Genomic DNA, 27,875 nt, shown 5'->3' on the forward strand with positions numbered 1-27,875 from the left:
CTACTTGTCAACCAGCACATTGTAGTAACATTAAGCTAGATCGATATTGAAATGTATCAATAAATATGTTTTATTATTGTATTACTGTGTTGCAAAAGTGACATGTCAATCACAAAATGATGCTGTGTGGCAAAAAAAGCATTATTACAGTTATGAGTATTTCTTTCTGTCACGTAGGTATCATCTGGGTGACCGTGTTCTGATGGAAGTTACGAGTAAAAGGTGAAAGGTTATATGACGCCACTGACAGGCAACTAAAGGAAACGTCCCGTGTAAAAAAATTAAATAACAGATTTCACTGGGTTGGAAATTTGGTGGAAATAATTTGGATAGTGTAAGAACACAATTATATAACATAGGTATGGTCGTTTTTAGACATTTTAATGCAGACATATTACATATTGTACCTTTAAACTATAGCCTACTCCAAAAACAAAAACAAACTTAACTGCCAACGACGACTGGAACTTTGTGTCTGCGCAAGATCACGCGTACGTTAGGCTACAGGTTTAATATTGACAACTAAAGAGGACATTGGAAAAGTTGGATAATTGCCCTTACACCAGTAAAAGTCCAGCACTCAAAAAGTATTATCAGCTAAATATTCTTAAGAAGTATTTTACTGTCGTAGCTGGTTGAGATGGAGCTAACTTTAACTACTTACTACTACTTACAGTTTAGGCATTTAGTTTTTATTTAGTAATTTAGTTTAGTTTAGTGGTTCCCAACACTGATTCACGATCAGCAAATCCTTCACTTTAAAAATGCATCACTGATGCAGCCTCTGAGAACTGAGGATGATCTTTTTCCATGTTATGGCTTTGAATATAATATACTTCATTTTATATATATATATAATTGTTTTGTTTATATACAAAACAAAATGACCTATAATAAGGGTGAACAATTAGCAACATAAATAACTAAACCGCGTTTTTATTTCTCCACAGACAATTTTCGACCATGTCCGACACTGTGGCTCCGAGGCTCTCTGTGATCCCCAGTCGGGCTCTGGTCGATGAGAATTTCAAGGTGGTGGTGGAGAATCTGCCTCCGGGATCTCCAGTGACACTTCACTCCCTCCACCAGTGTGAGGACAAGCACTACTGGGAGGCCTACGGCCACTACACCAGTAATCACAGAGGAACCGTGTCTGGTGGGTTCTCTTCATTTTTATCTCCTTAAACAAATTTTGAGCTAACATTTAACACAAAGGTGATGAAGTGATGGCATTTTATATCCGAAAGGTCAAAGGTCAACGTCCTCGTGACATCATAATATTCAATGCCATAACTCAGAAACAGAAGGGGAGACATTTGGTCGGATACTGAATTGGTGACACTGATAAGACTACACGCAATTTCGTTGTACATGTACAATGACAATAAAGAACATTCATTCTATTCTCTTCGGTTCTATTCTATGTGATACTAATCTTGGGTGCCCACCTTGAAACGCTGCATTGTACTGTATATGTCTTCTGTACTGCCGGGTTGAAGATGTGTGTGAAACATCCATGTTTCGCCAAAAAGTGCACTTAAAAGTGTTGTAGGTGGCCCTTTTATGGTGATATTGGACAACAATTCCATAATAATCTTTCAACAGATTGTAATTCAATTGGTCTAGAAAACCAGACTGCTGCACCTCCTCCTCATTTTAGATAATCTGACGGGAGATCGGCCAACTGCACACAACTGGATAACACTACGACCAATCACAACAATACACAGGGTGACGTATCCAGAGCCCCATAGACCTCAACAGTCCCACCCAGAGCCGGTTTCTGGAAGTAAAAATACAATTTCTCCATTGACAATTGGAGTATAAGCCATAAAATCGTAACCGATTGTGTATGCTCATATAGACGCCAAAAGTTCATGGGGCACCGACCTTGTTTTGAGATAAATGTCTTTTATTCACGATGTCTTAGATAAGTACTTCATTACCCACAATCCTGAACAATCGCACAGTGATGCCTCTGATTGGTGGAACTTATGTAACTGTTTGGTTAAACCCCGCCCCTAAACCCGCGAAAGTCCGTTAGTCTTTGCTGCTGTACTGTGTAGGCTACTGTAATGTTATTGTCTACTGTACGATCTTAAATAAAAAGAAGGGAAAAAAAATCTTTGTTGCGTATAAACACGGTAGACTTATCAGTGCAATCATGATCTCCTTGGCTGCCATGATGGCTTTTTTTTCAAGGATGAGAACAAGAAAGGGGTGAAAACCACTTTAAATTGGGTCACGTTATTGAATGTAGTGTGTTCGAGGGTCAGCTTGTGGGTTTTGTAAGGGCCACCATGAGGGACAAGACCTACAAAGTTGTGGTGAGTTTTGCAGGGAGGTTGGTAACGTTAGTTAACATTATCCATTCACTTTAGCCTTCATACTGTATGAGTCACATCAATCATTACACGATTACTACTGAAAGAACTGCTATTAACTGTACATTCACTATATAAGGAGGAAAAAGTGCGTGAGGTGGTCGTCTGTATGGAAGTTGTGCAAGAGGCTCTTTCGCGGTTGTATCTCCAACTATATTATTCTGTGGTGTGCGGTGGATTATGGGATGAGTAGTTCCTTCGCTCGGAAATGAAAATATGTACACAGTCTTGTACCTTTGACTTTTTTGGGATTTTCTGGTTTTTTTTTCACTCGAAATGATATGTTGTATGCTTATGAGTCACGTTGTAGCTGGTTAGCCTAAGGCATGGTCTAAAACTCTTTATATACATATTTTTCCAGATGTCAATGGGAGAAATGAATGAGAAATTTACTTCGGGAACCCAAGGTCTCTCTGAGGAGGGGCGGGACTGTTGAGCTCTATACGCTTAGCTACCAGCGGAGCTAACTGGTAGATTAAACTGTTGTCATCTGTTTAGCTCGCCTCTGGCCCGCCTATATCAGATACACCGATGTGATTGGTGCAGCACAGCTACAAGGGCATAGTTAATGAGCATCATTACTGAATGCTAGAGTGGCTCGCTGAGCAAATTCAAATTGTGCTCTCGCGAGAACTCTGGATTTCCAGGGTATGTCTGAGCATCACTTTACAGCTAATTTATTCTTGTTGAAAATTTTGTGTATTTTTTTTTGTTGACATTTTAATGCTTTTGTAGTTACAGATGATTTGAGTTTTGGGGGAACGTACACAGGAAAAGAAGCCATGGGTTTGTTGTGGAGTATGCGTCCCATCCCAGGCAGCCGCGAAGGCCTCAGGTAATACGTTAAGGGCTGTGAAGCTGCAGACTAGAGCTGGGCAATATCACCTGAAACACAATTGTCTTATATACCTCTGGAATGATGAATGTTATCAGATAATCTCTGAACACGATTCCCTATACTCACAGTGGATCTCTTATTAATTATTTGTACTTAAAAACAAACCCTTGAACAAAACTTGAAAACCCTGGATAACTATTATGTTATATTCAGTTGTTAACAACCCTCAGAAATGTGAAAAAGGGAAATATGGAAAAACAGTTACAGTTTACTAAAGCCCCAAACTGACGTCTTCAAATATATATATTTTTCTGACCAACAGTTCAAAAGTTCCCAAAAATATCAAGAGAAATCTGGGGATGTGGAGTTGGAAAGAAGTGAACTTACCAGACCTCTGTAGCCTGCTCCTCTTCTCTTCTGCAGGCTCAAAGCTATATTAGCCACTGCTAGCATAACACACCTGAATCTCGTCTCTCTGTCAGGTTGAGGAAGAGGAACGTCTGCAGCCCCCTGCTGGTCAACATCTCCGTCTACAGGGGACATGTAGTGGAGGGCTTCAGGGAGCAGGCTCCTCTGGCCTCGTCGCTCACAGAGAGATGGTACATGGCTCCAGGGGTCCAGAGGATCCAAATCAGAGAGAAGGGAGTGCGAGGCACCCTGTTTCTACCTCCAGGTACACATGCATTACCTGAAAAACTACTTCCTCATCTTTTCTTCCTTTTGTTGGTCTTTAAAGAGAAATTATTTGTTAATTTTTGGGCATGATTTCTTTTACAGTTACACATACAGTTTTTGTCATCACCACCCACCCAGACAAAAAACAAGAAAAGATGACACGGTGACCACAATATTCAAAACCATAGAACAAAATAATGACAAAATATAATATAATCCAAATGAACCCATGTATAAATGCCAACACCAGAAGCCCATCATACATGTCTCTCCCCAGCACAATGATTCTTAGGAGCCCTCCAGAAAGCTCACGTACTTTCCCCATTTTCTAGTAAAGACGTCCAATCTGGCCAACCTCTTAAAATAATCTGTCTGGTAATCATTAAACTAGTCTGGAACCAGCTTCTTATGTGCTTATCCATCCCGCTTAGGATTGATCCATTTCCCAGAACCTTGGGCTGAATAGAACCTGGGTCCCTGCAATCCGACATAGGTTATCATGTATTTTGGCATGATTAATGAATGGTATCTTTAAAGTTCATGATCTGTTTGCCCCTGCCTCAGGTCCAGGTCCCTTCCCCGGCCTGTTGGATATGTGGGGGGGCGGTGGAGGGCTGGTGGAGTATCGTTCAGCCTTGCTGGGGTCTCATGGTTATGCTTCTTTGGCGATGGAGTATTTCACCCCTGGGGAGACCAATTCAGCAGACATAGAGTTCAACTATTTTGAGGTTTGTGTTGGTTATTAATATTCTATTCATATAAGTGTCAAATGCTAACCTCACATGTATGAATAATGAAGCCATTCTAATCTGATATACTTCTGTGAGGTGCATGTATTTGAAATAAGATATGTAAATTACAAATTACCATATTCAAATCCCTGCTGCTGCTCGTTGACCACGGTGGCACAGATATTGGTCACTTACTAATTTCAATTTCAATTTCAATTTATTGTTATTTATAGTGAATTATCACCATGGACCATGGTCTCAGAACACTCTGTAATTGAAAATTTACAATTTTGCCAATATAAAAGGCGGAATTAAATATAAAATCAACAACACAAAAGGATGTAATTGGAATACCACAAGTTAAAATTATTAAAACATGAAATAAAACAACGAATGATAATGCATGATAAATAAACAATAAAACAATGGTTCAAAAAATCAGCCCTGGCTTGCACAGGTAACCAATGTAAAGCAGCCAAAACTGGTGAAATGTGGCTAAATTTTTTTGTCTTAGTCTAAACTCGGGCTGCTGCATTTTGTACGAGCTGGAGACTTTTGGTCGTACAGGCAGGGAGGGCTGAAAACAATGCGTTGCAGTAATTAAGTCTTGATGAGACAAATGCATGAATTAGTATTTCAGCATCGTGCATTGACAGCATTGGTCTTATTCGAGAAATGTTGCCTAGATGGTAAAAGGCAGTCCTAGTGATAGCCTTTATATGTGGGCGGAAAGTTAAAGTTTTGTCAAAGGTGACACCTAATTTCTTAACAGTGTCACTCTCTGTGATCACACAGTCATTAAAATTTAAAATTTGTTTCCACACTGGGATGCTATATTTGGTTGGCCTCACTATGAGCAGCTCTGTTTTGTCTGCATTAAGCAGCAAGAAATTCTTGCCCATCCAATTTCTGCCATGCATGCCTGTAATTTCATAATCTGTGAATGGTTATTTTGTAATAGAGGGACATATAGCTGCGTGTCATCTGCATAACAATGAAACTGAACATCAAAGCTGCTGATGATTGAACCAAGAGGGAGCATATAGATGGAAAACAGCATAGGGCCCAGTATTGACCCTTGTGGTATACCACAGCCTACCTTGCATAGTTCAGAAGTAGATTCTTTAAAAATGACACGCTGAAATCTATTGGATAAGTCAGAATTAAACCAAGAAAGTACTGTCCCTTTAATCCCAACATGTTTCTCAAGCCGGGCGAGAAGTATAGTGTGGTCTATTGTATCGAAAGCTGCGCTCAGATCGAGGAGTACTAGAAACGATGCATGGCCACCATCACATGAAAGCAGAAGATTATTTGTGATACTTGTGTACTAGTACTCACCAAGCCCCCAGGAAGAGCGCCATATCTTAAAGCCACCATGGGCTTAGCGGATAAGGGTGGAACTGCTCCCTATGGCCCAGAAAGACTTTTTAACATTTACTAGTAGCCAAATCCAGTGTTATTAAACTTGGCATGATGAACGCGCATAATGGACGCGAGCAGACTGCACTGTGCATGCTTATATGACTGTTCTCCCGAGGTCCTGTAGCTGTAATAATGGATAATGCTAACGCCAATGGTTGTAATTCAACTTGTGTTCTATTAATACATCTATGGTATGTATGCTGTAAAGCCTGTAACGTGGATGAGAGATGAAGCCATGGATGTTATTAAGAGAAGCTCTGTTCACGAAACTGCAGGCTAACCTTATAGCTAGCACTAGCTAGTAGCTAGCTAGTAACACAACATAATAATTACATCTCCTTAGTTGTATAAATACATCCATCGTTTATTTAGCTAAGCATGTAAACGATCAGGAACAACAAAAACACAATGTTTAACGTTAGTGAATATTTTATAAAATGAAACGGCGAGTTTATGAGTTTGCCACTTATAAGAGACACAAGAGAGAAGCTCATGAACGAGCATGTGGCTACGACAACTATATCTCTGCAACAACACTAATAAACTGTTGTTAGTGCGCATGACCATTGTAACGTCATGGCCGTCAACGCGGATCCAAGGGGGTAAGCCTCTCCCGGGAAGCAAAATTACGAATCACACTATGGCCACACCAAACCCACTTGGCGTGGCCATTGTGGTCGATTGGTCGGGGTTAGGCATTTGACCTTGAATTGTTAAGGTTAGGATAGCCGATTGGTCAGCGGATAGGAAGATCGAAATATCGCTCCCCGGAACGCGTAGCTCCTATGGCGCCATTTTGATGCTACCAAGCCATCACCTCCCGTTAGCATTCCATTGACTGCCATTCATTTTGGCTCCACTTTGACAGCAAATAACTTTACATCTGAAGCGTTTAAAGCCTCTATTTGTCCATTGTTAATTTCTAAAGAAACACAACAATGTATAAAAGGCTCCATTACCTTGTATCTCACGTTATGGCTCCGTAGCAGACGTTTTTGTAAAAATAGGCTAACGATTGTGTCATAACCACGCAGCTTACGTCGTATAGTAGAGGAATTACCGTATAGTACAGGAGAAGCTCGCAGGCATTACAACTTACATTCGCTGTTTAATTTTAATTACTAATGTTAACTAGCATTTTAGTTAGCAATAATTAGCCTGTGTCCATGTTATCTCCTTACATATACCTACGCTCTCCGTCTCTGCAAGATTGGGAATGATTGAGATTTCTCTTGGCACAGCTACCAGAAAACTTCCAACTTTCAGACAGGTTGCTCACGTCACATTTACGTAGTCTCTCTCAGTTGGAGGCTGCTCAGTAACGCTTAGCGCTCACCGGAAAAGTGTTTTTAATATCCTTCACTGGTCTCCGTCCAGAGCAACGGGATCTGTTGGTCCATTATATATATATATATATATATATATATATATATATATATATATATATATATATATATATATATATATATATATATATATATATATATATGGTTACATGCCTTAGCCAGCACTCTCATGTTAGGGACCCCACCATTCTCAATGACCTGCCTGTACTCCTCTATTGCTCCTTTCATCCTGTCCTGCTTCCACTGATTTAATTTCCTTGTCTTATCCTTTGCCTGCCTCTCTCTCTCTGTGTCTGATGATCTCTCTCTGTCTTTCTCGCCTTTGCCATTGTGATCTGAAATACATTTTATTAAAGTCAACACAATATATTTATGGTATACAATTGAAGGGCCTTATTGAGTTGCTATTTCTGCTATTTTCTTTAAGACTCCCTACTCCCTTTTCTCTCGCTCTCTTACACACACACACACACACACACACACACACACACACACACACACACACACACACACACCCCCTTGGTAGAACTGCCTTAAAAAGATAAATACTTTCTTAATTTCCTCTTATCTACTTCTGCACAGACAGCGTTTAATATTGTGAAAGACCATCCTCAAGTGATGCCAGACAAAGTTGGAATTTTGGGTCTTTCCATCGGCGCCGTTTTGACCATTCTGTTGGCAGCGGAGAGCAGCGTTGTCAAGGTGAGTGACACGTGCTGAATATCTTGTTGCTTTTTATTTATCCTTGAATATGTGGCTGTTAAACCATGTGGCACATCGGGCAGGTTTAAATATTGAAAACCTGCAGAAATCTGGGCCCTGATAGCACACAGATAAATGTCAAGTGTCTCAGGGTGTATCGTTGTGTTTTGTTCCAGCCTTCTTGTTGTGTTTGTATCAGCGGCAACCACCTTTATCGGGGGGTGACCATCAAAGAAGCATTGAACATGTAAGTATTCTGCTATTCTGTCATTAACATAAATACAGTATACAAAGTGTCACAGTTGGACTAGTCTCACTTTGCCAGACCATCCAAATGCTGCGGAGAGGAGGAGGGTCTGGCTAGTCCACACAGCATTCCAGGATAGGAGAAAAACGTGCTCTGGTTTATTGGCATTTCTTTAAACCAATCACAGTCGTCATGGGCGGCGCTATGCTCCGCACTGAGCCGCTGTAAAAGAGTTGCGTGAGAGAATCTAATAATAGATTGGACAGATCTAACTAGCTGTCTTAATTTACCCTGCAGAGAGCTGATGAGCAGTTAACCATAGTCCTCATAAATGCACCGGAGTTTAAAATTCAAACACAAAGAAAGTGGAAGGTACCGGACATCTGGACAAAATATATGCATCCAGCGAAATTTCCTGTACCACCGGAGCAATCCCAGATGTGGAACGTAAAGTATATAGACTACGGTTGGACTAATGGGAAGAATTTTCCCCTTGGGGATCAATAATCTATCTATCTATCTATCTATCTATCTATCTATCTATCTATCTATCTATCTATCTATCTATCTACTTTTGATGGCAGGAATTCTGCCAAGATACGCCTGGATGAGAACAACTATGAGGTATGGCGAGATATGGGTCTACCGATTCCTGAGGATCCCACACACAAAATAGACGTAAGTACATGTTGCACTCATAACACACAAGGATTACACTGTATTGATTTGCTTAAACAGATATCAGCCTTTCGTTGATCACACAGCACAGAACAGTTTCATAGTTGACTTGTAAACAAATTTTATTTTTTTTACATTGGACAATAATATTTGACTTGGCGCCCTATTTCCGCAGCTATCTTATCTATTTCTTTTTTTTATTCCAATGCAGCATGATGTGACAGACAGTGATATTGCACATGTTGATATTATTGTCATTTGCTTCCTAAAGTCCAACACCAGCTCCTTAGTGTTTGTGATGTTGTGCTGCACTTCACAAAACTGTCCACCACACTGCTGCTGAGACAATTACAGAAAGTAATCTGAAAACTTCTGCAGCTAGCAGGACTGTTATTAATCACCACTCCCTTCGATCTGTATATTCCACATGGGCGTCAGTTTGGTTTGAAATGTGCTGGGGTCAGACGCAAATTTGGAAGTACATTTCCTTTACAAGTGCTGGGTACAATGACGCATTAATTTTTTTTTCTCTTTCGCACAGGTCATGTTTGAAATATGCTGTCCTGTAGCTTACTAATGAATAAAAACGTGGTTTAATGTATGTAAACAATGATCAATGATTAAAAAATGTCTCTCTCATATTGCTCTTAATCATAACCACTGAAAACTGAGGTAACCAATGAGATAATTTATATTCGTTGGATTTCGGTTTAGATCTTTTGACAGGCTTAAGTGTTCATTACAAGATATGGCCATGAGAAATTTGGTGATCATTGATCGTTGTTGAGGTACATTAAACCACGTTAAGCTTTTTCACGTTAAGCCGAATGTCCGGACAGGCAGTCTTGTGAACAGAGATGCGTGCAGCCTGCGCAGCAGCAGAGCGGCTGTGTCTGTGCCTGCCCTGTGGGGATAGACATTGTTGTGGATTTTTTGGCATCTGTTTCTCAAGAATTATATGTGTTATGGACTTTTCATTTTTTTTTTTTAAAGGTCCCATGACATGGTGCTCTTTGGGTGCTTTTATATAGGCCTTAGTGGTCCCCTAATACTGTATCTGAAGTCTCTTTCTCGAAATTCAGCCTTGGTGCAGAACTACAGCCACTAGAGCCAGTCCCACAATGAGCTTTCCTTAGTATGTGCCATTTCTGTGTCTGTAGCTATTGAGGAGGAGAGTGGGGGGGGGCAAGGTGGAGAGTGGGGGTGTGGCCTTGACCAACTGCCACTTTTCTCGTTTGAAAGCCATGATGTCTCGCTCTCTCTCTCATGGGTTGGCCAAATTCTCTGGGCGGGCAAAGCAGAGAAAGGGGAGGTAACCTTGCTCCTTATGACCTCATAACAAGCAGATTCCAAAACGGCTCATCTGAGCTTTCATTTTCTCAAAGGCAGAGCAGGATACCCAGGGCTCGGTTTACACCTATCGCCATTTCTAGCCACTGGGGGACCATAGACAGGCTGGGGGAACTCATATTAATGTTAAAAAACCTCATAAAGTGACATTTTCATGCCATGGGACCTTTAACTAAATTGAGCTCGAGGTTTTCAAAAAAAGTGGTGGGTACAAAATGACTCATGACGAAATCTGGTAGGTACGCATACCTACCGTCCCCAACGAAATCGACGCCTATGATATTCCACTTCTCCCAGCCTTTTTGTTCTTTGCGTTTGTGCAATTAAAATAGGGCCCTTTACTCATATTGGTTTATTCTGCAAGCCCACATTAAAGTCGTTCTTTCTGGTCATTTCTTTCAAGGTGGGGAGAATAAACTGTCCAATTATGTTGGTAAACGGCCAAGATGATCAGAACTGGGCCGCAGTGGAGTCTTCTGACGATGTGAGTTAAGCCACCATCAAAGAACTGAAAAATAAAGGCTTGACTCTACTAACTCAGTTATGTTTGCGCTAAAAATCGGGTTTGGGGGTTTCACACTTACTGTAAAACCACAGAAGTGAATTCAGTTTGACCTTTGACCCTCAGATAGCCCAGATGATGCGTGCAGCAGGGAACCTGCACCTGCTGACCAGACTTCACTACCCTGATGCTGGACATCTGATTGAGCCGCCATACACACCTCACTTCAGAGCTACTAAGTTTGTAAAGGACACAAAAGAGAAAGGTGAGTTCTGCAGGGTCAAAAGACAAAAGAAAACACCACATAAAATATTAAATTAAGTTAGCTGTTCACACAAGACAGTAACGTGAGCTATGTTAAACGTAATTTGCTCTTACCAGTGTATCGCCATGTGTACTTTGTCCACAGCAATCCCACTAATCGGTCCCAAATCGTTCCAGTTAGATAGTAAACATATTCTTTGTAAATCTTTACAATCACTCACCGAAAGAACCAAGCAGGCCTTCCTTGTTGCACGATCCAAATTTTCTTAAAAACTCAGCGAAAAGCTTACTAGCTCGAAGCTTGTTGTTGTTTCCCAAAGCGAACACAGTTTGAGGACGACAACACACAGAGAGTGGAAGCAGAGGAGCTTGACCGCTAATAACATTTGAGATTTTTAATAAAAATCAATAACTATATATGGGCAGATTTGGTTGTTTTGAAAATTACAAAAGCCAGCATTTGGGGTTTTACAATCACAAGCTGATTATTAGATATCCACCAGAGAGCTTGTTTTTAATGCACTTTAGTTTAGCTAGCAAGTGGTACCGTACAAGTGCTAAATGTAAAAACAGGCAGAGCAGCTATTATGAAGAAAAACTGCAGTCATTGCTTGCAGGTGGCACACATGTTTAACAGTGCTTGCCCAAGACATAACATTATATCTGAAATTAATACTATTTAGAATACCCTGATGTACTTTATTCTGCCTTACATATCCATTAAAATCTTGTTCTTGTTCTCGTTCTCAGTGATATTGCTGTGGGGAGGACAGACCAAACCCCATTCACATGCTCAAGAAGACTCCTGGAAGAAGATCTTGGCTTTTCTGGAGCAGAATCTGTACTCCAGCCCAACTCTCAAAGCCAAGATGTGAATGACTACACAAGCACAGATCGCCAACGTATCACTGCTGGAACCGGGCCATGTTAGTACATTAACACTACTGTTCATTGGTTCCTCACTGTGTTGACCATGTGCCTTTATTCCGATAGCTGAGGTTGTTCGTTTTGTTCAAGTAGTGCCTCTTCCTTCCGAGCAATACATTTTAGTTAAATTATCTGAAAGCCTCAACCTTCAACAGTAATATAAATGTAAGTTGTTGTATATTTGGAGAACAATTTGTATTATATACTGTATTAAGAATATTATTAAAGTGTTCATTATATGCTCATTTTCAGGTTCATAATTGTATTTAGAGGTTGTACCAGAATAGGTTTATGTGGTTTAATTTTCAGAAAACACCATATGTGTCGTACTGCACATTGTTGCAGCTCCTCTTTTCACTCTGTGTGTTGAGCTCTCGGTTTTACCTACAGAGTGAGGCATCTCACTTCTGTTCCATCTTTGTTGGGAGTCGCACATGTGCAGTAAGTACTGCTAGCTAGTCAGCAGCAGTGTATGAGGGAGTGCCATGCAGGACGTAAAGGCTGGACTACAATAGAGCTGTTTGGAGCAGTTTGTGAACAGTGTTTTCTGTTGGAGATGGTAAGTCCCTTTGGGGTGGACTTTGGACTTTTTTACTTTGTAAACCTATAACGTGCACAAAAAGATATATAACACAATAAAGGAAAGGGGAAAAGCCAAAAAGCATTATATGAGCACTTTAAGAAATCATTTTTGAATGCACTACCTGCCGACAGTAACCTAATATTCAGACTGAATGGGCATTATTACCCTTTGCTTCTTCAGTCGGACTCTTGTTAGACTTTGTTTTGAGGGACAAGAGACCCCCACTTGGTACAGTAGACAGTCAAACTGCAGCGTTCAATGCAAAGTAATCTACCATGAATGTACACTTGCACGTATTTGATTAGCCACCATGAAGCAATTTAGTTTCAGGTCTTTTTTGTCCAGCTGAACAAAATAAACGTTTTTGGCCTTCAAGACTCATCTATCCTCGCATCTAAATTCTATGTATGTTTAATGCTCAAAAATCTTTGTGTCATTTTTTTATTCTGTTCTTAGCTGCGAACAATATTGATTGATCTTGAGTCAACTAATTTATTCCAAATGGCTCTCTTTCTTTCATTGTTACTAAGATGTTTACAACTTCACCTTCAACTTTACTACTATTTAGAACGCATATCAGCTGAGGACTGCACATTTACAGGTTCAACTATAAACATCGGACACACATCTTCATGTCCAATATATACACAAGGGCAGAATTCATACAAAGGGAAGAATGGTCATACAACAGGAATGTTTGTGTTTAATGCTTGTTAGCAGATGTTGCTAAAACGCCAAACTAAGATGGTGAACATGGTAAACGCTATATTCTGGTAACACTAAACAACAACATGTTAGCATTTAGCTTAAAGCACGGCTAACCCTCATGAAACCTGCAGAAGATTTCTGCTTTACAGCATTATAGGAATCTGCTTAACAAAACAAATACACATAGTAGAAAGCAGTGCCAATATTTCTGCTGCGATCATTCGTTTTAACCTGTATTCGCAGCAGATTTACTGCTCAGTTCATTCATTGCAGCGGTGAAACTCAGAAATATACAGCTAAAAGTACTGAAGAAAAAGTACTTAGACTTTGGTAAAGGCACACACTGTCACAGTCCTGTCTTCAGGTGTAAGTGCACGTGTGTTTGTGTGCGATTATCTGTGCAAAATAAGAGTCAGGATCTGCTGGACCAGTCGAAGAGTCGGCCGGCTGATCGGGTAGTGAGGTGGCAGCTTCTCCTGAGCACATGACAGCTTCACAGAGTACCTGCAGGGAAGAAACAGAGATCCTTCAACTCAGATGAATACATCCTAACCACAATTACTCAAGTACTGTAAGCACAAATTGTACTTCAGTATTTCTATTACATGCTACTTTAACTTCCACTCCATTTGACATTTATAGTAAAATATTTTGTGAAAAAAACATAACAAACATAACAAACATTACAACCAATAAGTGAAATCACTTTACTCTTGTTTCTCTTAAAGCTACAGCGCGTAGTTTCTAAACTCCCCCATGAGGAATTCTAAGTAACGACAACACCACTGTCGCTGCGTCCACATGATACAAGCCTTCCGTGATCACGCAGTTGCTAGTAGCCAAGGAGGACACGGAGGATTAAAAAAACATGATGGACTCTTCAGAAGAGGTCATTATCTTCACTCGAGTTTCTGCACGGGAAAGTCACCGGACGACACATTCTTCTGAACATAGCCATACTGAGAAATCCAGAGAGTGTTGTGTGGAGCTGATAGTCTTCATTAGCTTTGTAGCAACTCATTTGGCAACGACTTGAATGTAACGGACGTTCATTAATATCAAAAAGTTACGCACTAAAGCTTTAAAACATGTTTAATAAACCAGGTTGTATGCAGAAAGCCACAGAAATCGACATTTAAGGAGCAAAATAAAGCCATTGGACAAAAGTAATCTATGAGCAGGTTGTTTAAAATGTCTTTCTTTTTTCATTCAAAACATGTAACACAATGTCAGTTCCCACACGATGCACAGATATAACTATAAGAGTATCAAATGTTGATGGCTGTACTAAATCACAGACAATCTTAATTTAATGGTGCAAACCTGTACTATAATCTACCCAACAGTATAGAAAATATCTAAAATTGGCTCCACATTGACAATCTACTACATTAAAATACACTTACATGGTGATACAACATAATATTATATAATAACATAACACTTTGAAAGAAATCATTCTGCATAATGAGTACTTTTACTTCTGATACTTTAATTACATTATGCTGATAACACTTCTGTACTTTTACTTAAGAAACACTATAAATTCAGGACTTTTACTTGTAATTGAGTATTTTTAGACTGTTTTTTCTACTTTTACTTAAATAAAGGATCTGAGTACTTCTTCCACCACTGATCTTGACTCCTCAACCTAATCTGCAGTTCGCGGTTGTAGATAAAATACTGACATTAACACTGGGATGATATGGGTTTTGTCATTGGCAAACTTTTCTTTTTTATTCTTAATTCGGCCTTTATTCATCTCCATAAGGGCTGGGAATCGTTCATACATTTTCGATCCGTAACAGATACCTATACCGTGACTCCAATACTGGTTCCTTAATGATACTTTTTTCGATACAAATTTTATAAAATCTATTTTAACAAAAAGAAATTAAAACATTACGGCAAACATTTTTATTTATTTTTCAACTTTATTTTTTATTTATTTAATTTTTCCTGCCTGCCTCTATGACATGTAACGTTAGACAGCCAATCACAAACATTATTAGATATTTGTAGAAGCATGCTGCATGCTTACTGGCTCTCTGACGCTGATGAGATTTACTCCTTAGGTATCAATGACGAGGCATTTTTCCAAACTCGATACTAAGGAGGCAACTGCCTAAAAAGTATTGACATCGGTACCCAGCCCTAATCACCATCCTGAATCTTGAGCAGAAAAGAGCTGCAGCACAAACCTGAACTCCTCTCTGAAGTGGGATCGGAGGTGCTGTGCCAGCTGGCTGTTGTACTGCAGGCAGGCCAACAGGAGGCGACAGCGCTGGAACAGCAGAACAGACTGAAAGGGGCTGAGAAAGGATTCCTGCCCGTCTGACAAAACCAGCACCACCTGCTGGGCCTGGTAACTGATGAAGGACAACTGCAGAGAGACGAGGAGACCAGTTCTAAAGTACTGTACTTCAGTTTTCACAACACAACCCACAGCTTTGCCCCTACCATACAATCTGTCCCAGTGTCACTGTGGTGGAGTGAACTAATCAGTAGGGTTTTTTAATATTGTGTAAATGGCGATAAAATACATATATCTGGCACATTAAATTAGAAATGTTTCACAAGCTACTTGATCCTGATACAGGGGGTCCTGGTTCAAAACTATTAAGTTGATCAGCTTAAAGCTATAGTGCGTAGTTTCTGCCGCCCCCATGAGGAATTCTAATTAATGACAACAAAACTGTCGTTGCATCCACATGATCCGTGATCGTGCACCACCCCTGCCCCTCCTCCAAGCAGTTGCTAGTAGCCAAGGAGGATTATGAGAACATGAAGAGGTAATTCACAGGTACAACACAACTGTGTCCACATTCAAAAGCAAACTCAAAAGCTTTTTATTCTCTCAGGCATTTGTTTAACTACTGTGTGTGCGTGTGTGTGTGTGTGTGTGTGAAATTGTATGGTTGCACTGTCTTGCTTGTTTTTGTTGAATGTCCTGTGTATTGTTCTTTCCATTCATGCTTTGTTTTAATGTATATGTTGTATTTTTTTTTATGCAAAGCACTTTGGGTTTACATGTAATAAAAAGGTGCTATATAAATAAAATTTACACCGACATTATCTTCACTTGAGTTTCTGCGCACGAAAGTTGCAACAGTGAGTGCTGGCTAAAAATGTGAGGCTGCGACCTGAATGTTTTGTACACTGATCTTGGCTAATAACAAAAGAGAGAGAAGACAAAACTGATTAGATAACAGAATCGTTGGGGTCGTTAGAGCCAGGCTCTACTACACTAGCAGGCTGAGGTGGGCAAAACACAGTAGAGTAACAAAAGCATTGTTATTTTCGGTGATGCCGATCGTTTTAATATGCCCGTCTCGGACCCATCACCGATCCCCGGGACATCTCTACTTAACAGAGTGACAGCGGGAACGTTTACCAGGTGAGGATGAGGCTGCAGGACGCGGAGGATCCAGCCAACAGACAGGAAGGTGTCGGCAGAGGAACATCTGCTGGCCTAAAACATAGAAAGGTTTCAAAATAGTGTGAAGTCACAGGCTGAACTTCCCCCACATTATACACATACGAAATATATATAGACACGCAAAGGTGTTTTTTTTTTTACCCAAAATGATGACATTATCAGTTAAGTAGAGATGCACCAATTACAACTTTCTAGGCCGATTCCGATTTCCTTTGAGTTAGGCCAGCCGATACCGATTTTAGCCGATTCCGATTTCATTTATTTTCTAACCACTTTACAGCATGCACAAATATTTATTTTCTATCTTTTCTTTAATAGAACATTTTGCACAGAACATGGAAAATTTTTGGAACAGATAATGGATCACTATAAAATAGAACTATATAAATTACTCCTGGTGTGGGCAATTCAGACACATCTAAAGTGCAACATTAGAACCATTTCCTTCTTTTCACATCCAATATCCAACAAAACAAATTAGATTTTTGGTTTTTGGTGTCGTCCCTCCACGCCCTACTTTTTCCTTACAGGTGCTGCATATTGCAAACTTGTTATCTTCTGCACACACGCTGAAGAATTTCCAAACAGCTGACATGTTGCAGGTTAATTCACGAAGTTCCCTACATGTGCGAGAATAGCGCGGACACGCGCTTCACCCCAGTTGAGAGAAAGGAAAAAGAGAGCGTGCTGTGGCGTCCGTGCGTCCTTGAGAACTGTAACTCATATAACTTATGTTGTCAGTAAATTGTAGCGTTGACCGGCATGAAATCGGCACATGTCAGACTGACCTGCCGGTCGCCGGTCATGGCTGAGCACGTGAAAACCGGCCAATTCTGGTCACTGGCCGGTCTATCGGTGCATCTCTACAGTTAAGGATTGTATAGATGCGAGTATAATATTAGCAGTGACAATGCTCAAACAATTAAAGGGGAAAGGTTAAAAGTAGATCAACTGTTATTTTTGTAAACCTGCAGTTATAACTCACCTCATGGCCTAAAAGCAGCAGCTCGAAGAGCAAAGAGCAGGCAGCATCCAGATACTCAGTTAGTAAGGCCTGAAGCTGACAGAGAAGGGTCACGTTAACAACAGATTAAATTAATAATAATATTAAGGTGAGTAGAGAGCAGCTCACCTCACAGTCAACCTGTGTTTGTAGCGCTGCATCACATATCAAGGCAAGCAGCATTCTGGAGGCCAGGGCACCTCTGCAGGGAGAGAGAAAACATTACTTTTAAAAGGGAGTTTACAGCAGAAACAAGGTTTATCCATTAAAGTTTTAAAGGATTAAGTATTTGAATAGACCAGGGGTGTCAAACATACAGCACGTGGGCCAGAACCGGCCCGCCAAAGGGTCTAATCAGGCCCATTGGATGACTTTGCAAAGTGTGAAAATTGCAGAGAAGTAATTCATTCCAATTCCAAATTTACCACTTTAAGGTCAGAGAATATCAAAGTTCTTTGTCCGTAAATTTACGACTTTAATCTTAGAAATGAATAGAGTTTTTTTCTCGGATTATTACCCCTCTCTCCCGTGTCCGTAACGTTATTATTTTTTCCTACTATACAATGGCCTTAGAACGCTGTCGTAGCAGAAGCAACATGCATTTGCCAACATCAAGCTGACAAGAAACTCTGTGGCAGATAACATTTCTGATCTTTCTGGAGTGGTTTACTGGTGTGGCCCACTTGAGATCAAATGAGGCGAGTATGTGGCTCATAAACTAAAATGAGTTTGACGCCCCTGGAATAGACAGAGGAGAAGTGGGATGGTTACTTTTTGGCAGAGAGCAGGTTGAGTCGGGCTGGTTCGACGTCCGTCTCTCTGAACATGGCGGCGAGCGTCTGCACAACCAGAGTGCTCAGTCTGAACAGAAGCACTGAGCTGGTGAGACTTTATCCACATTATACTACATGTTATACTAACATTTAATACTACTCTCTGGACCAACTGCCACCATGTGAACTCATTCAATTCTGGTTTAACTGAAATTGTGTGCACACAGGCTTGCACTTCACATTTACTTACACACACCCAAAGCCTTCTTTCTTCTTAAATAGCCATAAGTGTGTTGTGTAAAAACAAAGCAGCTTATAACCTCAAAAGCCAATTTGCCCTGATTGTATTAAAGGTCTTTGAAGCTTACAGTAGTTGATCTTCTGTGTGGACTCCACTGAGGCTCTGACAGCTGTGCAGAGATTCCTCCAGAGTCTGAACCAGGAAGACGCACACCTCGCTGGACTGAAACACAACAGAGAAAGTCCTCACAACCATATCAACTCTAGTCTATTTTTGCTTTTGGTCCGTAGGGCTGCAACTAACCATCATTTTCATTGTCAATAAATCGGTCGATTATTTTCTTGATTAATCGATAAGTAGTTTGGTCTATAAAATGTCAAAATTGTGAAAAATGACATAAATGACAGAATTCAGTGTTCCCCAAAGCCCAAGATGATGTCCTCAAATGTCTTGTGTTTTCCACAACTCATAGGGATTCAGTTTACTGTCAAAGAGCACTGAAGAAACTAGAAAAGACTCACATTAAAGAAGTTGGAATCAGATTTTTTTTATATTATTTGTTTGGTTTTCATGTTTTTTTAAAGATTGATTGAGAGTAACAACTTCAATTGGAGCTTTAACTAAAAATAAAAAGTAAAAAAAAAAAATAATACAAATGCTACAGTGTTATTTTAACATTTAAATATGACACTAAAATAATTAAATTAAATAAAAGAAATTCAACTTGTTTTCCCCATTATTTTTATCGGTTGATAAAAAAATGAAATTAATAAATAACGATAAGGAGGGTCCTTACAGTAGTACAGAAGTACAAAACACATGTTTGAACCGCTCACCTTCCAGAAGAGTCGGCGTAGTGCGACGTTATGGCGAGCAGCGGTTCTCAGCTCTTGCAGCAGCAGGTAGAGACTCTCCACACGGATCCCCTCCTGCAGGAGCTCAGAGCTCAGCTGACCAAACAGGTGAGCTGTCCGCTCGCAGCTACGCGCGCACACACACGCACGCACACACACACACACACACACACACACACACACACACACACACACACACACACACACACACACACACACACACACACACACACACACACACACACACACACACACACACAAAATCACAAACATGAATGAATGAAATTAACCGCGGAGACTTCGAACACCCCTATATATATATATATATATATATATAGTGCACTATTTCCGTGATAGGGAACGGTTTGGAACTACTGGTGTCTAGATTGGCTGACAGAAAGAACTACAACACCACAGAATAAAAAAAGAATAAAAACATTCTAAATCACTGCGGGAACATTTCAATGAGCAATGGTAGCGTTGCATGGACGTAGGAAAATTAAGACCTGTTGAAAATGATTTAAGACCTACAACACTTCAGCAAATGTAAGACTTTTTAAGACCTAAAATGCTAGACTTTTTAAGACCCCGAATGATTGTGCCCATTATAGTCCTGCACTGCGTTACAACAGAGCTCTGTTACCTGATGGCAGGAAGCTGCTTTCTGGAAGAGGAGTCAGACGAGGCACTGCACCTCCCTCTGTAGAGTGTGTCTAACAACAGAGTGGACCTCTGAACACACACACACACACACACACACACACACACGTTATGGAAGTGCAATGCTAAACTGGTGTCTTTCAGTCTTTTAAAGGAGTAGACAGGTGATTTACTACTTTTTATTGTCAACCAATCCCACGAAGACCAAACTCAACAATGAATTGACCCGACTAACAAGTATTGTCTGAGTATCCAAAGCCTGACTTATCTTTATCTTCTTCCACAGAGCTCAATTGTTATCCATAAACTATTAAAAACACATCAATGAGCCACACTGTTCCACTGGCTGACATGTTCCTTCATTACCATGGACACACACACATACACACTGTAGTTTATTTTTGACTCAATCCCACATACGCCATCCCGCTGCCACAAATACTCACTAGAGCACCAAATGTGGATTAATCCGCAGCTGAAAATAGCCCCCAACAAATGCTGTTTGAGTAATGTTTGCTTAAAACTACAGTGACCAGCTGTTTAAGGAAATCACTAAGCCTTTTCTAAAAAAAAATGAAACAGTAAGCTGTTTTTAAAAATTTGCGTCTATGGTAGGAACCAATAGACTGAGAGCTAAGACAAAAGTCGGGAAGTGGGAAAGTACTGAGAGACGGACTAACACATTGTTGGTTTTGGTCTTTTCATGGGACTTGTTGGAAATAGGAAAAAAAAACATAGAATTACACCAGACTTATGCTTGCCTCCATCATCACTCACAATAATGAAGCTGGTCCATGAGCTCTGTATGTGGAGGTAGAGTCTGGATGTGTGTGATATTGCGTAAAGATGCAGCTCAGCCTCCCTCTCCTCTTCGCTGTTCGCACAGTCTCTTCTCAACAGGCGAGACAGAACTGAACCGATCCTTCTCTGGAGCTGGAACATCACATTATCAACACGCACTGGGGTGTCATCTTCTGCGCCATTTTGTATCCCTAAATGATTTAAACCAAAAGTAGAAAAAGGGGCTTAACGCAGTCTGTACCTGGCCAGTGTCAGGGATGTTCAGTCTGTGATTCGAGTGTGACGGAGGAGAGGCGGGGGAGCCGTTGGGTGAGTAGAGGGAGGGTGCTGTGGAGACAGACTGGGTGGGAGGGTGTGGGACCCTCAGGAGGCCCAGAGTCTCTGGGTTTGGACAGGAGGCAGAACGTGTGGGTGGTAACATGTGAACCTCCTCTGTCCCCATTTCACTGGGGCTGCTGATAAACAGGGAGGGGAAAGAGGAAAGAGATGGATGAGATTAGGGCTGCATGATATGAGGAAAATATGCGATAATGATATTAGTTGCTATGTTACAGATATTAACATATAACTTTATATAACTTTCCATTATTCTATCAAACCTCAGTAAAATTGTCTCTCTATTTTGAATCCATCCAAGTTCTTTTTTTTTACTGATGTGTATTGAGCATGATGCTGATGATGAGTATTTAAAGTTAAATATTGGAAGAGTTTAAAAATAACTAGTGCTGTCAAACGATTAAAATATTTAATCGCGATTAATCGCATTAATTTCCTAGTTAACTCGCAATTAATCGCACATTTTTATTTATTCTAAATGTCCCTTGATTTCGGTTTGTCCCATTATTTTTTCTCATTTTAATGCTCTTATCAACATGGAAAAGTGGATCGGCTTGCTTTGTGCTTTTGTCGCCTGGCTTTGACGAGGGGGCGGAGAATTGGTCATCAGCTGTGTGCTCGGCCATCAAGTGGTATTTCAGACTGGACGAGCTGCGCTGATGGCTCCGTTCACAACGACAAAACACACAGATCACTTTGGTATGGTCAACGGAACCATTTGGCAACTTTTTAAAAGTAAACTTTCCATTCAGAATCTTCTTGGCATCCATTTCGGCGTCTCGCGCTCGCCATCCACTCAAAACCTAACGTTAGTCTACTACTCTTTGGCCGGCTGTTGTTTAGTTTCCGGTCTAGGTAGATCCGGTGTGGTGTTGTAGTTTTTCTAACGTTACTAGTTGTTGCAACAGCATGTGAAAAAAAAACTACAAAATTTGCTAGTCCAAAAAGAACATTTTATCTTGCGATAAAAAAATGTATGCCATTAAAATGGGTTTGCGTTAACGCCGTTAATAACGTGTTTAACTGACAGCACTAATAAAAAAAAACATTATGACAAAGAAAGTTTGTTAAATAATTAAAAATGTTTTATGGAGAAGGGGTGGGATGAAATAAGTGTATACTTCTTCCCACTCCTTTTCGGAACTGTCAACAACAAAAATCAAGTGCTCTTATGATGCATTTATGTTATCTATATCATTTTCTGAATTACCAGATTTTCTGTTTTCTTTTACATGCTCGAAATAAACTTCAAAGAAAGAAAGAAAGAGCGCATTACAGCCAAGTGTGGGTTCTCGTTTTGCTGACAGCAAAACAGCTGATCAGTAATTTGAACATAATTATTCAATGGCTGTAAACTGCTTTCATGTCCCCAAAGATCAATCCTTACTTCTGTGAGTGTGTGTGTGTGTGTGTGTGTGTGTGTGTGTGTGTGTGTGTGTGTGTGTGTGTGTGTGTGTGTGTGTGTTTAATGACATCCCAGAGGTGAACTACACTCAAGCAGAAAGCCAGATAAGCCTAAGACAGCGTTTACACTTTCTGGAGTTTACATCACACACGTCATCCTTAAAGCAGTGTGGCGTTTGTTGTACGAAACAACACGTCGGTGTTCAATGACAGTAAATCTGATCTCCATCCTCTCTTCTCTTCACAGTCCATAAACTCTTTTCTGACTGACGCGCAAACACAACATGGAGGAATTAAAGACACGACCAAATAAAAAATAAAAACTGGACGTAAAGAACAATTCATCAAAAAGTCTGATGAAGGTAAATGTTTGAAATGCCATACATTTGCAGCTTCAGCTTCTTAAATGTGAAGATTTCCAGTTTTCTTTGCCACGTAAGATAGTAAATATTAATAGTAAATATCTGCGGTTTGACAAAACAATCGAACTCGGCTCTGGGAACTTTTGATACGCATTTCTGGCTGTTTTCTAATATTCAAATAATAATAATAATAATAATCTGCAAATTAGTCGATAATGACAATTATTTCTGGAAACAAACAAATACATTTTGGATCTCAGTCAAAGACACAAATACAATTCTGGTTGTCGATCGCGGTACGTCTTTTTAATTCCTCAGTGAACAATGACAATGAGGAGCAGGGGAACGGAGGTGAAAATGTCTCCCTTTATTAAATAAGTCATGAGCTACCTGAGACACTGAAGAGGATCATTACAGAGTCAGGCAGAGTGAGGCAGCTTTCAATTAACGCAACCAAAAGAGATTTAACTTTCTGTTTTGGCATTTCAGTGAAGACACTAGTCTCTCACCGCACGTGCACACGCACACACACACGCACACGCACACAGGTATTTAAGTCCCTAAACTTTAACCCTCCTTCTCTCTTGTTGCCCTGCAGACAAAAATAGCTGTAAAGGTTTTATAGCTTAAAGAGTTTGTCTGTCTCCGTGACTCCCACACAGAAGCTGTACTAGGTTTTTTGGCAGCCTTCAGATGATCTGTATCGGCGTCTTATTTGCCTGATAACCGATAAAGTTAATTAATTAAAAAGTGCGCTACTTTGGCTCGGCTACAGCTCCGTGTCTGTCCCTCTGCTTCGGTTTCACTCACCACTGAGTCTGACTTAAGTCGCTTTTCCATTACATGGTACCTGCTCGACTCGACTTTTTTAGGTTTTCCATTATGAAAAAAAGTGCTACCTACTTCTTTTAGTACCACCTCAGTCGAGGTTCCAAGTGAGCTGAGGCGATACCAAAAGGTGACGTGAAAGCAACGGGGGGATGTACTGAACAAACCCGCCATTTTTAAATAGTTTAGCCAGCTGTGTTTTTTTGTTTTGTTTTTTTTTGCTGCCTCCAGCTTCATTTGAAACAAAATGTGTCTTCTGGCTGTGGCAACAACAACAACAACACACCTTCGACATTCTGTGTGTGTGTGTGTTGCGTTAGGTCAAGCGTGGATGTATTACAAGAACGGCTCACGGCAGTTTACTGCGGTGCCGCTATGACGACCAGCCACGCTGAGGCGGCACTAAAATCTGCAATGGAAAACGGACGCACAGTGCGTCGAGGTGAGTAGAGTCGAGGCGAGTTGAGCAGGTACCATGTAATGGAAAAACGCCCACAACACTGACTGATCTGTTACTGTGTAATATGTTGAACGTTTCTAATGTAAGTGCTTAAAGCATCTAAACAAAGTTTTTTTTTGTGTTAGAGTTTGTAACATTCCAAAATCTTAATTTTGATTTCATTTTCACTGTAAAGGCATATTGGTTCCAAATATTGGTTTATAGGTTTCATTTACTACTAATAATCCCTATCGGCCTTGAAAAACCAGTATTGGTCGATCCCTAATCTTTACAGCACAGGAGGGGTAAAAAATAATAAATTAGACACATAAAGTTGCAGGGCAGGGCAGCTGAAAGTCTAAAGCGTCAAATGATTGAAGAATAATTGTGACTAAAAATAGTGATTGATGGAAAGAAACTGTAATTTAGCATTTGGTTCACAGTAGAGTTCAGGCAAGCAAGAATTTAGTCATTGGATTGATCATTTATTTTTGAACGACCATTAAAGTCAGCAGGAGGCGAGTGTTTGATACTCGGTTGAAAAGTAAAAGCCAATCAGTCTCAGGTTCCCTACATGGGTATCATCTGACAAACCAGACAGTGTGTGTGTGTTTGTGTGTGTAATGCTCACCTGTGTACAGGATGTCCTGTCGGGGAAATAAAAGACACAGGAGGGTTAGAGTTACACTTAAAAAGGTATCAAGGGAAATAAATCAGGAAAAAAGAACACATGAGCCTCACTGCTGTTATTTGTTACAGATTTTCATATATCCAGATTACCAGTAACTCATATTTTAACCCCTGTGACTGCTTACGATATCACGTGACACTTCAACTACGTACAACACACACACTTCAACGATCTCCAGTGCTAACACCAAATTAAATTGAAAATGCTTTCATTTTTGACACTAACCGACGCTTCAATTGCTTTCAGTGCTGGTCTAGACCTACTCTATGTGTAAAGTGTCCCGATAGAACGTCTGTTATGATATGACACTAAAAAAAAAAAAGCAAAAGAAGAAAAGAACTGCTTTTATTAATTAGACAACTGACATTTCAGCTGCTTTTAGCTTTTTTTCCAACCTGGACCCTATTTTCCTATGTTTTTGTGTGTAGGTGAATCATAGGAACAACAATCTTTGAAATTGGTCCAGTATTAAGCGTGAACGCTGTGACTGGCAGCCACAGACCGGGCTGCAATGTAACCCTATGGGGCAAATGTTCAGCGTCAGTTTGGTCCACTAAAAGTGCTGTTTTTGCCACTGAAAGGCTCAGATTATTGTACCTTTCACAGTGTCTGACAACATTATGGGGGTATCCCTACAGAGACATAAAGAGACATTTTTAAAACCTCTTTAAGACCTTTCTGTTTAACCAGAAACAGCTCTGAGGTTGCTAGCGCTAAACCCACCAGACTCCATTTAAAAAAACATGGACAAAGAAACCTAATGAATTAAAACATACACTTCAAGATATGCACACTTGAGATAGCATCCTACACATGAAAGAAACCAACTTATAACACCTTTATACATTATTTTATTGTTAATGTTATCTAGTGCCTTGCAGGTCGTAATTTTTCATTAAATCTCCCATTCTCTCACACACACACACACACACACACACACACACACACACACACACACACACACACACACACACACACACACACACACACACACACACACACACACACACACAGACACCAAAGGCGGCAAAACAGCCATGCAAGGCACTGGCTGGGCCATCTGGAGCAATCTGGGGGGGACATTTCAAAAATGGTGGTGGAATTTCCAGAAACACAAATTGTATATGATGTATAGCGACATGACCCAGCACCCAAAACCCAAAACTGTCAAAACACTCCAACGCACCCTCCATTCTTCACGAAAGATGGATAAAAAGGCGCAAAAGAAGGAAATAGGTACCTTGAAAAAACAAAAAAGCCCCGCCAAATCCTGGACAAATCAGAGATGCCGATTAGCATGGGACTAATATTATCACAGGACCTCCGTTTTCGGCGAAATATGGTAGGTCATTTGCGGGGGAATTATTACTTTACAAATTGACCGATTCGCACGGGATTAAGATCACAGACAACCTCCGCAAGTATTACAAATGACTGGAGGTCACCAGGTAATACTTATCCCATGCGAATAGGGCTAAAGGGAAAGCTTAGTCTACTTTAGGTCATTCACAGGTCACAGGTCAGGGGAAGAGAATATTCGGCCAGTCTCTAATAACCAAACCTTTTCATGTATGAATACGTGCGCTTAGTGTACAACCTGTTTTACCTCCTTTTTTTTACCTTCTGTGTGTGTTATTGTTGGGTAAAGGCTTGGTCTGCGAGGAGGAAGTCCCACCCTCCTGTCTCTTCTCAGCCAATCACAGCCCCTCGCTGCAGGCTTGTCAGTGATGTAGGTGATTCGAATGTGCTGGCAGAGTTCCCGGTCCTTCCCACGGAGGAAATCTGGGAGGTCATTGACCTTGAAGAGTTGAAACGGATGAAACAGAAAAAGATCTTTAAGAATGTACAGCATCTCATGACTTTAATAAAACAAAGTCATGTTATTTATTGTGTTTTAGATTTCACTTCAGTTTTTGGCATCAACAAAATATACAAAACAGGCAGGTAAAGGATGTATAAATATTCGTAAATAGTTAAATAAATTAGATGTGATATGCACTTGCATTTGAAAATGTCCCATTGAGATCTGGTAATTATAATATACATTTTTATACAGTTTTTGACATTTTATAGATTAAATTATTAAAAGAATGAAATTCACCTTAGTCACAGTCCTAGTGAATATTTTTCTGTCAACCCACTAATCGATTAATTGATTTCTTTCAGCTGTAGTCACAGTGTTGAAGCAGTTTTACCCTGAAAAAGTAGAATGTGATTTTGTAAACTCACCAGCTCGATGTCCTGCACGTCTCTGAAGCAAAAGGCTTCAGTGAGCGTGCGCGGTGGGTACTCGGTTAGGTACACGCGCTCGTCGCTCAGCACCACATGCATGTACACCTTATTGATGGTCGCCGATTTCACCACGCACGGTTCATAGGCTCGGATCCGCTCGTACACCATCCGCTCCGTGTTCCGCTTCAGGAAGGAGTCCAGTTTAATGTTTCTGCGGGAGAGGAGGACACCGGAGCCGGTCCGAGCCATGACGGTACCGGCGGAGCAGTTAAAGACAAGTTAGTGACGCTAACCTCCACTTTGGCGCCGGGCAAGTGATCCGGTGTCGCTTTCCATCCGTTAGGTTACAACTTTACGTAGATAGAAACTAACCGGGCAGGTGCTGGTGCTCGTTCTGTCCCGTTAACGTACACTGAGCAGGTAAGCTGCCGCTGTCTCGCTTCATCAGCAAA

The 27,875-nt window shown here is 40.5% G+C and overlaps 2 protein-coding genes across 4 annotated transcripts; one reads left to right on the plus strand and one right to left on the minus strand.

The window, feature by feature from the left end:
* Positions 1-963: 963 nt before the first annotated feature.
* On the plus strand, positions 964-12,247 carry LOC114550261 (acyl-coenzyme A thioesterase 4-like). The gene is made up of 11 exons (XM_028570907.1): positions 964-1,156; positions 3,120-3,219; positions 3,705-3,895; positions 4,462-4,625; positions 7,982-8,101; positions 8,278-8,346; positions 8,471-8,496; positions 8,933-9,026; positions 10,780-10,860; positions 11,005-11,143; positions 11,893-12,247. The coding sequence occupies exons 1-11, from the start codon at positions 964-966 to the stop codon at positions 12,015-12,017; spliced, it is 1,302 nt and encodes a 433-aa protein (XP_028426708.1). The 3' UTR covers positions 12,018-12,247.
* Positions 12,248-13,327: 1,080 nt separating this feature from the next.
* On the minus strand, positions 13,328-27,875 carry c23h12orf56 (chromosome 23 C12orf56 homolog). 3 transcript variants are annotated; one of them, XM_028570535.1, is made up of 14 exons: positions 27,421-27,875; positions 26,812-26,989; positions 25,132-25,147; positions 21,373-21,583; positions 21,108-21,263; positions 20,314-20,402; positions 19,653-19,797; positions 18,944-19,038; positions 18,574-18,663; positions 17,932-18,004; positions 17,785-17,859; positions 16,755-16,832; positions 15,562-15,743; positions 13,328-13,864 (listed from the first exon to the last, which is right to left on the minus strand). In XM_028570535.1, exons 1-14 carry the CDS (start codon positions 27,670-27,672, stop codon positions 13,753-13,755), a joined length of 1,752 nt encoding a protein of 583 aa, XP_028426336.1. In that variant the 5' UTR covers positions 27,673-27,875; the 3' UTR covers positions 13,328-13,752. The 3 variants fall into 3 exon arrangements, with proteins under 3 accessions (XP_028426336.1, XP_028426335.1, XP_028426338.1); XM_028570534.1 differs by having other exon boundaries at positions 21,373-21,586; XM_028570537.1 differs by lacking the exon at positions 18,574-18,663 and having other exon boundaries at positions 21,373-21,586.

This window comes from Perca flavescens, chromosome 23, assembly GCF_004354835.1.
Source record: "Perca flavescens isolate YP-PL-M2 chromosome 23, PFLA_1.0, whole genome shotgun sequence".
Lineage (NCBI taxonomy): Eukaryota > Metazoa > Chordata > Actinopteri > Perciformes > Percidae > Perca > Perca flavescens.

Coding starts and splice junctions, on each gene's coding strand:
- LOC114550261 (XM_028570907.1), top strand. CDS start 964: ATGTCCGACACTGTGGCTCCGAGGCTCTCTGTGATCCCCAGTCGGGCT. Junction 8,102..8,277: donor CGGAGAGCAGCGTTGTCAAG/GTGAGTGACACG, acceptor GTTTTGTTCCAG/CCTTCTTGTTGTGTTTGTAT. Junction 8,497..8,932: donor TTCCAGGATAGGAGAAAAAC/GTGCTCTGGTTT, acceptor TTTTGATGGCAG/GAATTCTGCCAAGATACGCC.
- c23h12orf56 (XM_028570534.1), bottom strand. CDS start 27,672: ATGGCTCGGACCGGCTCCGGTGTCCTCCTCTCCCGCAGAAACATTAAA. Junction 19,039..19,652: donor TACGCCGACTCTTCTGGAAG/GTGAGCGGTTCA, acceptor GTTGTGTTTCAG/TCCAGCGAGGTGTGCGTCTT. Junction 15,744..16,754: donor TGCAGCCTCATCCTCACCTG/GTAAACGTTCCC, acceptor GTCTCTCTGCAG/TTGTCCTTCATCAGTTACCA.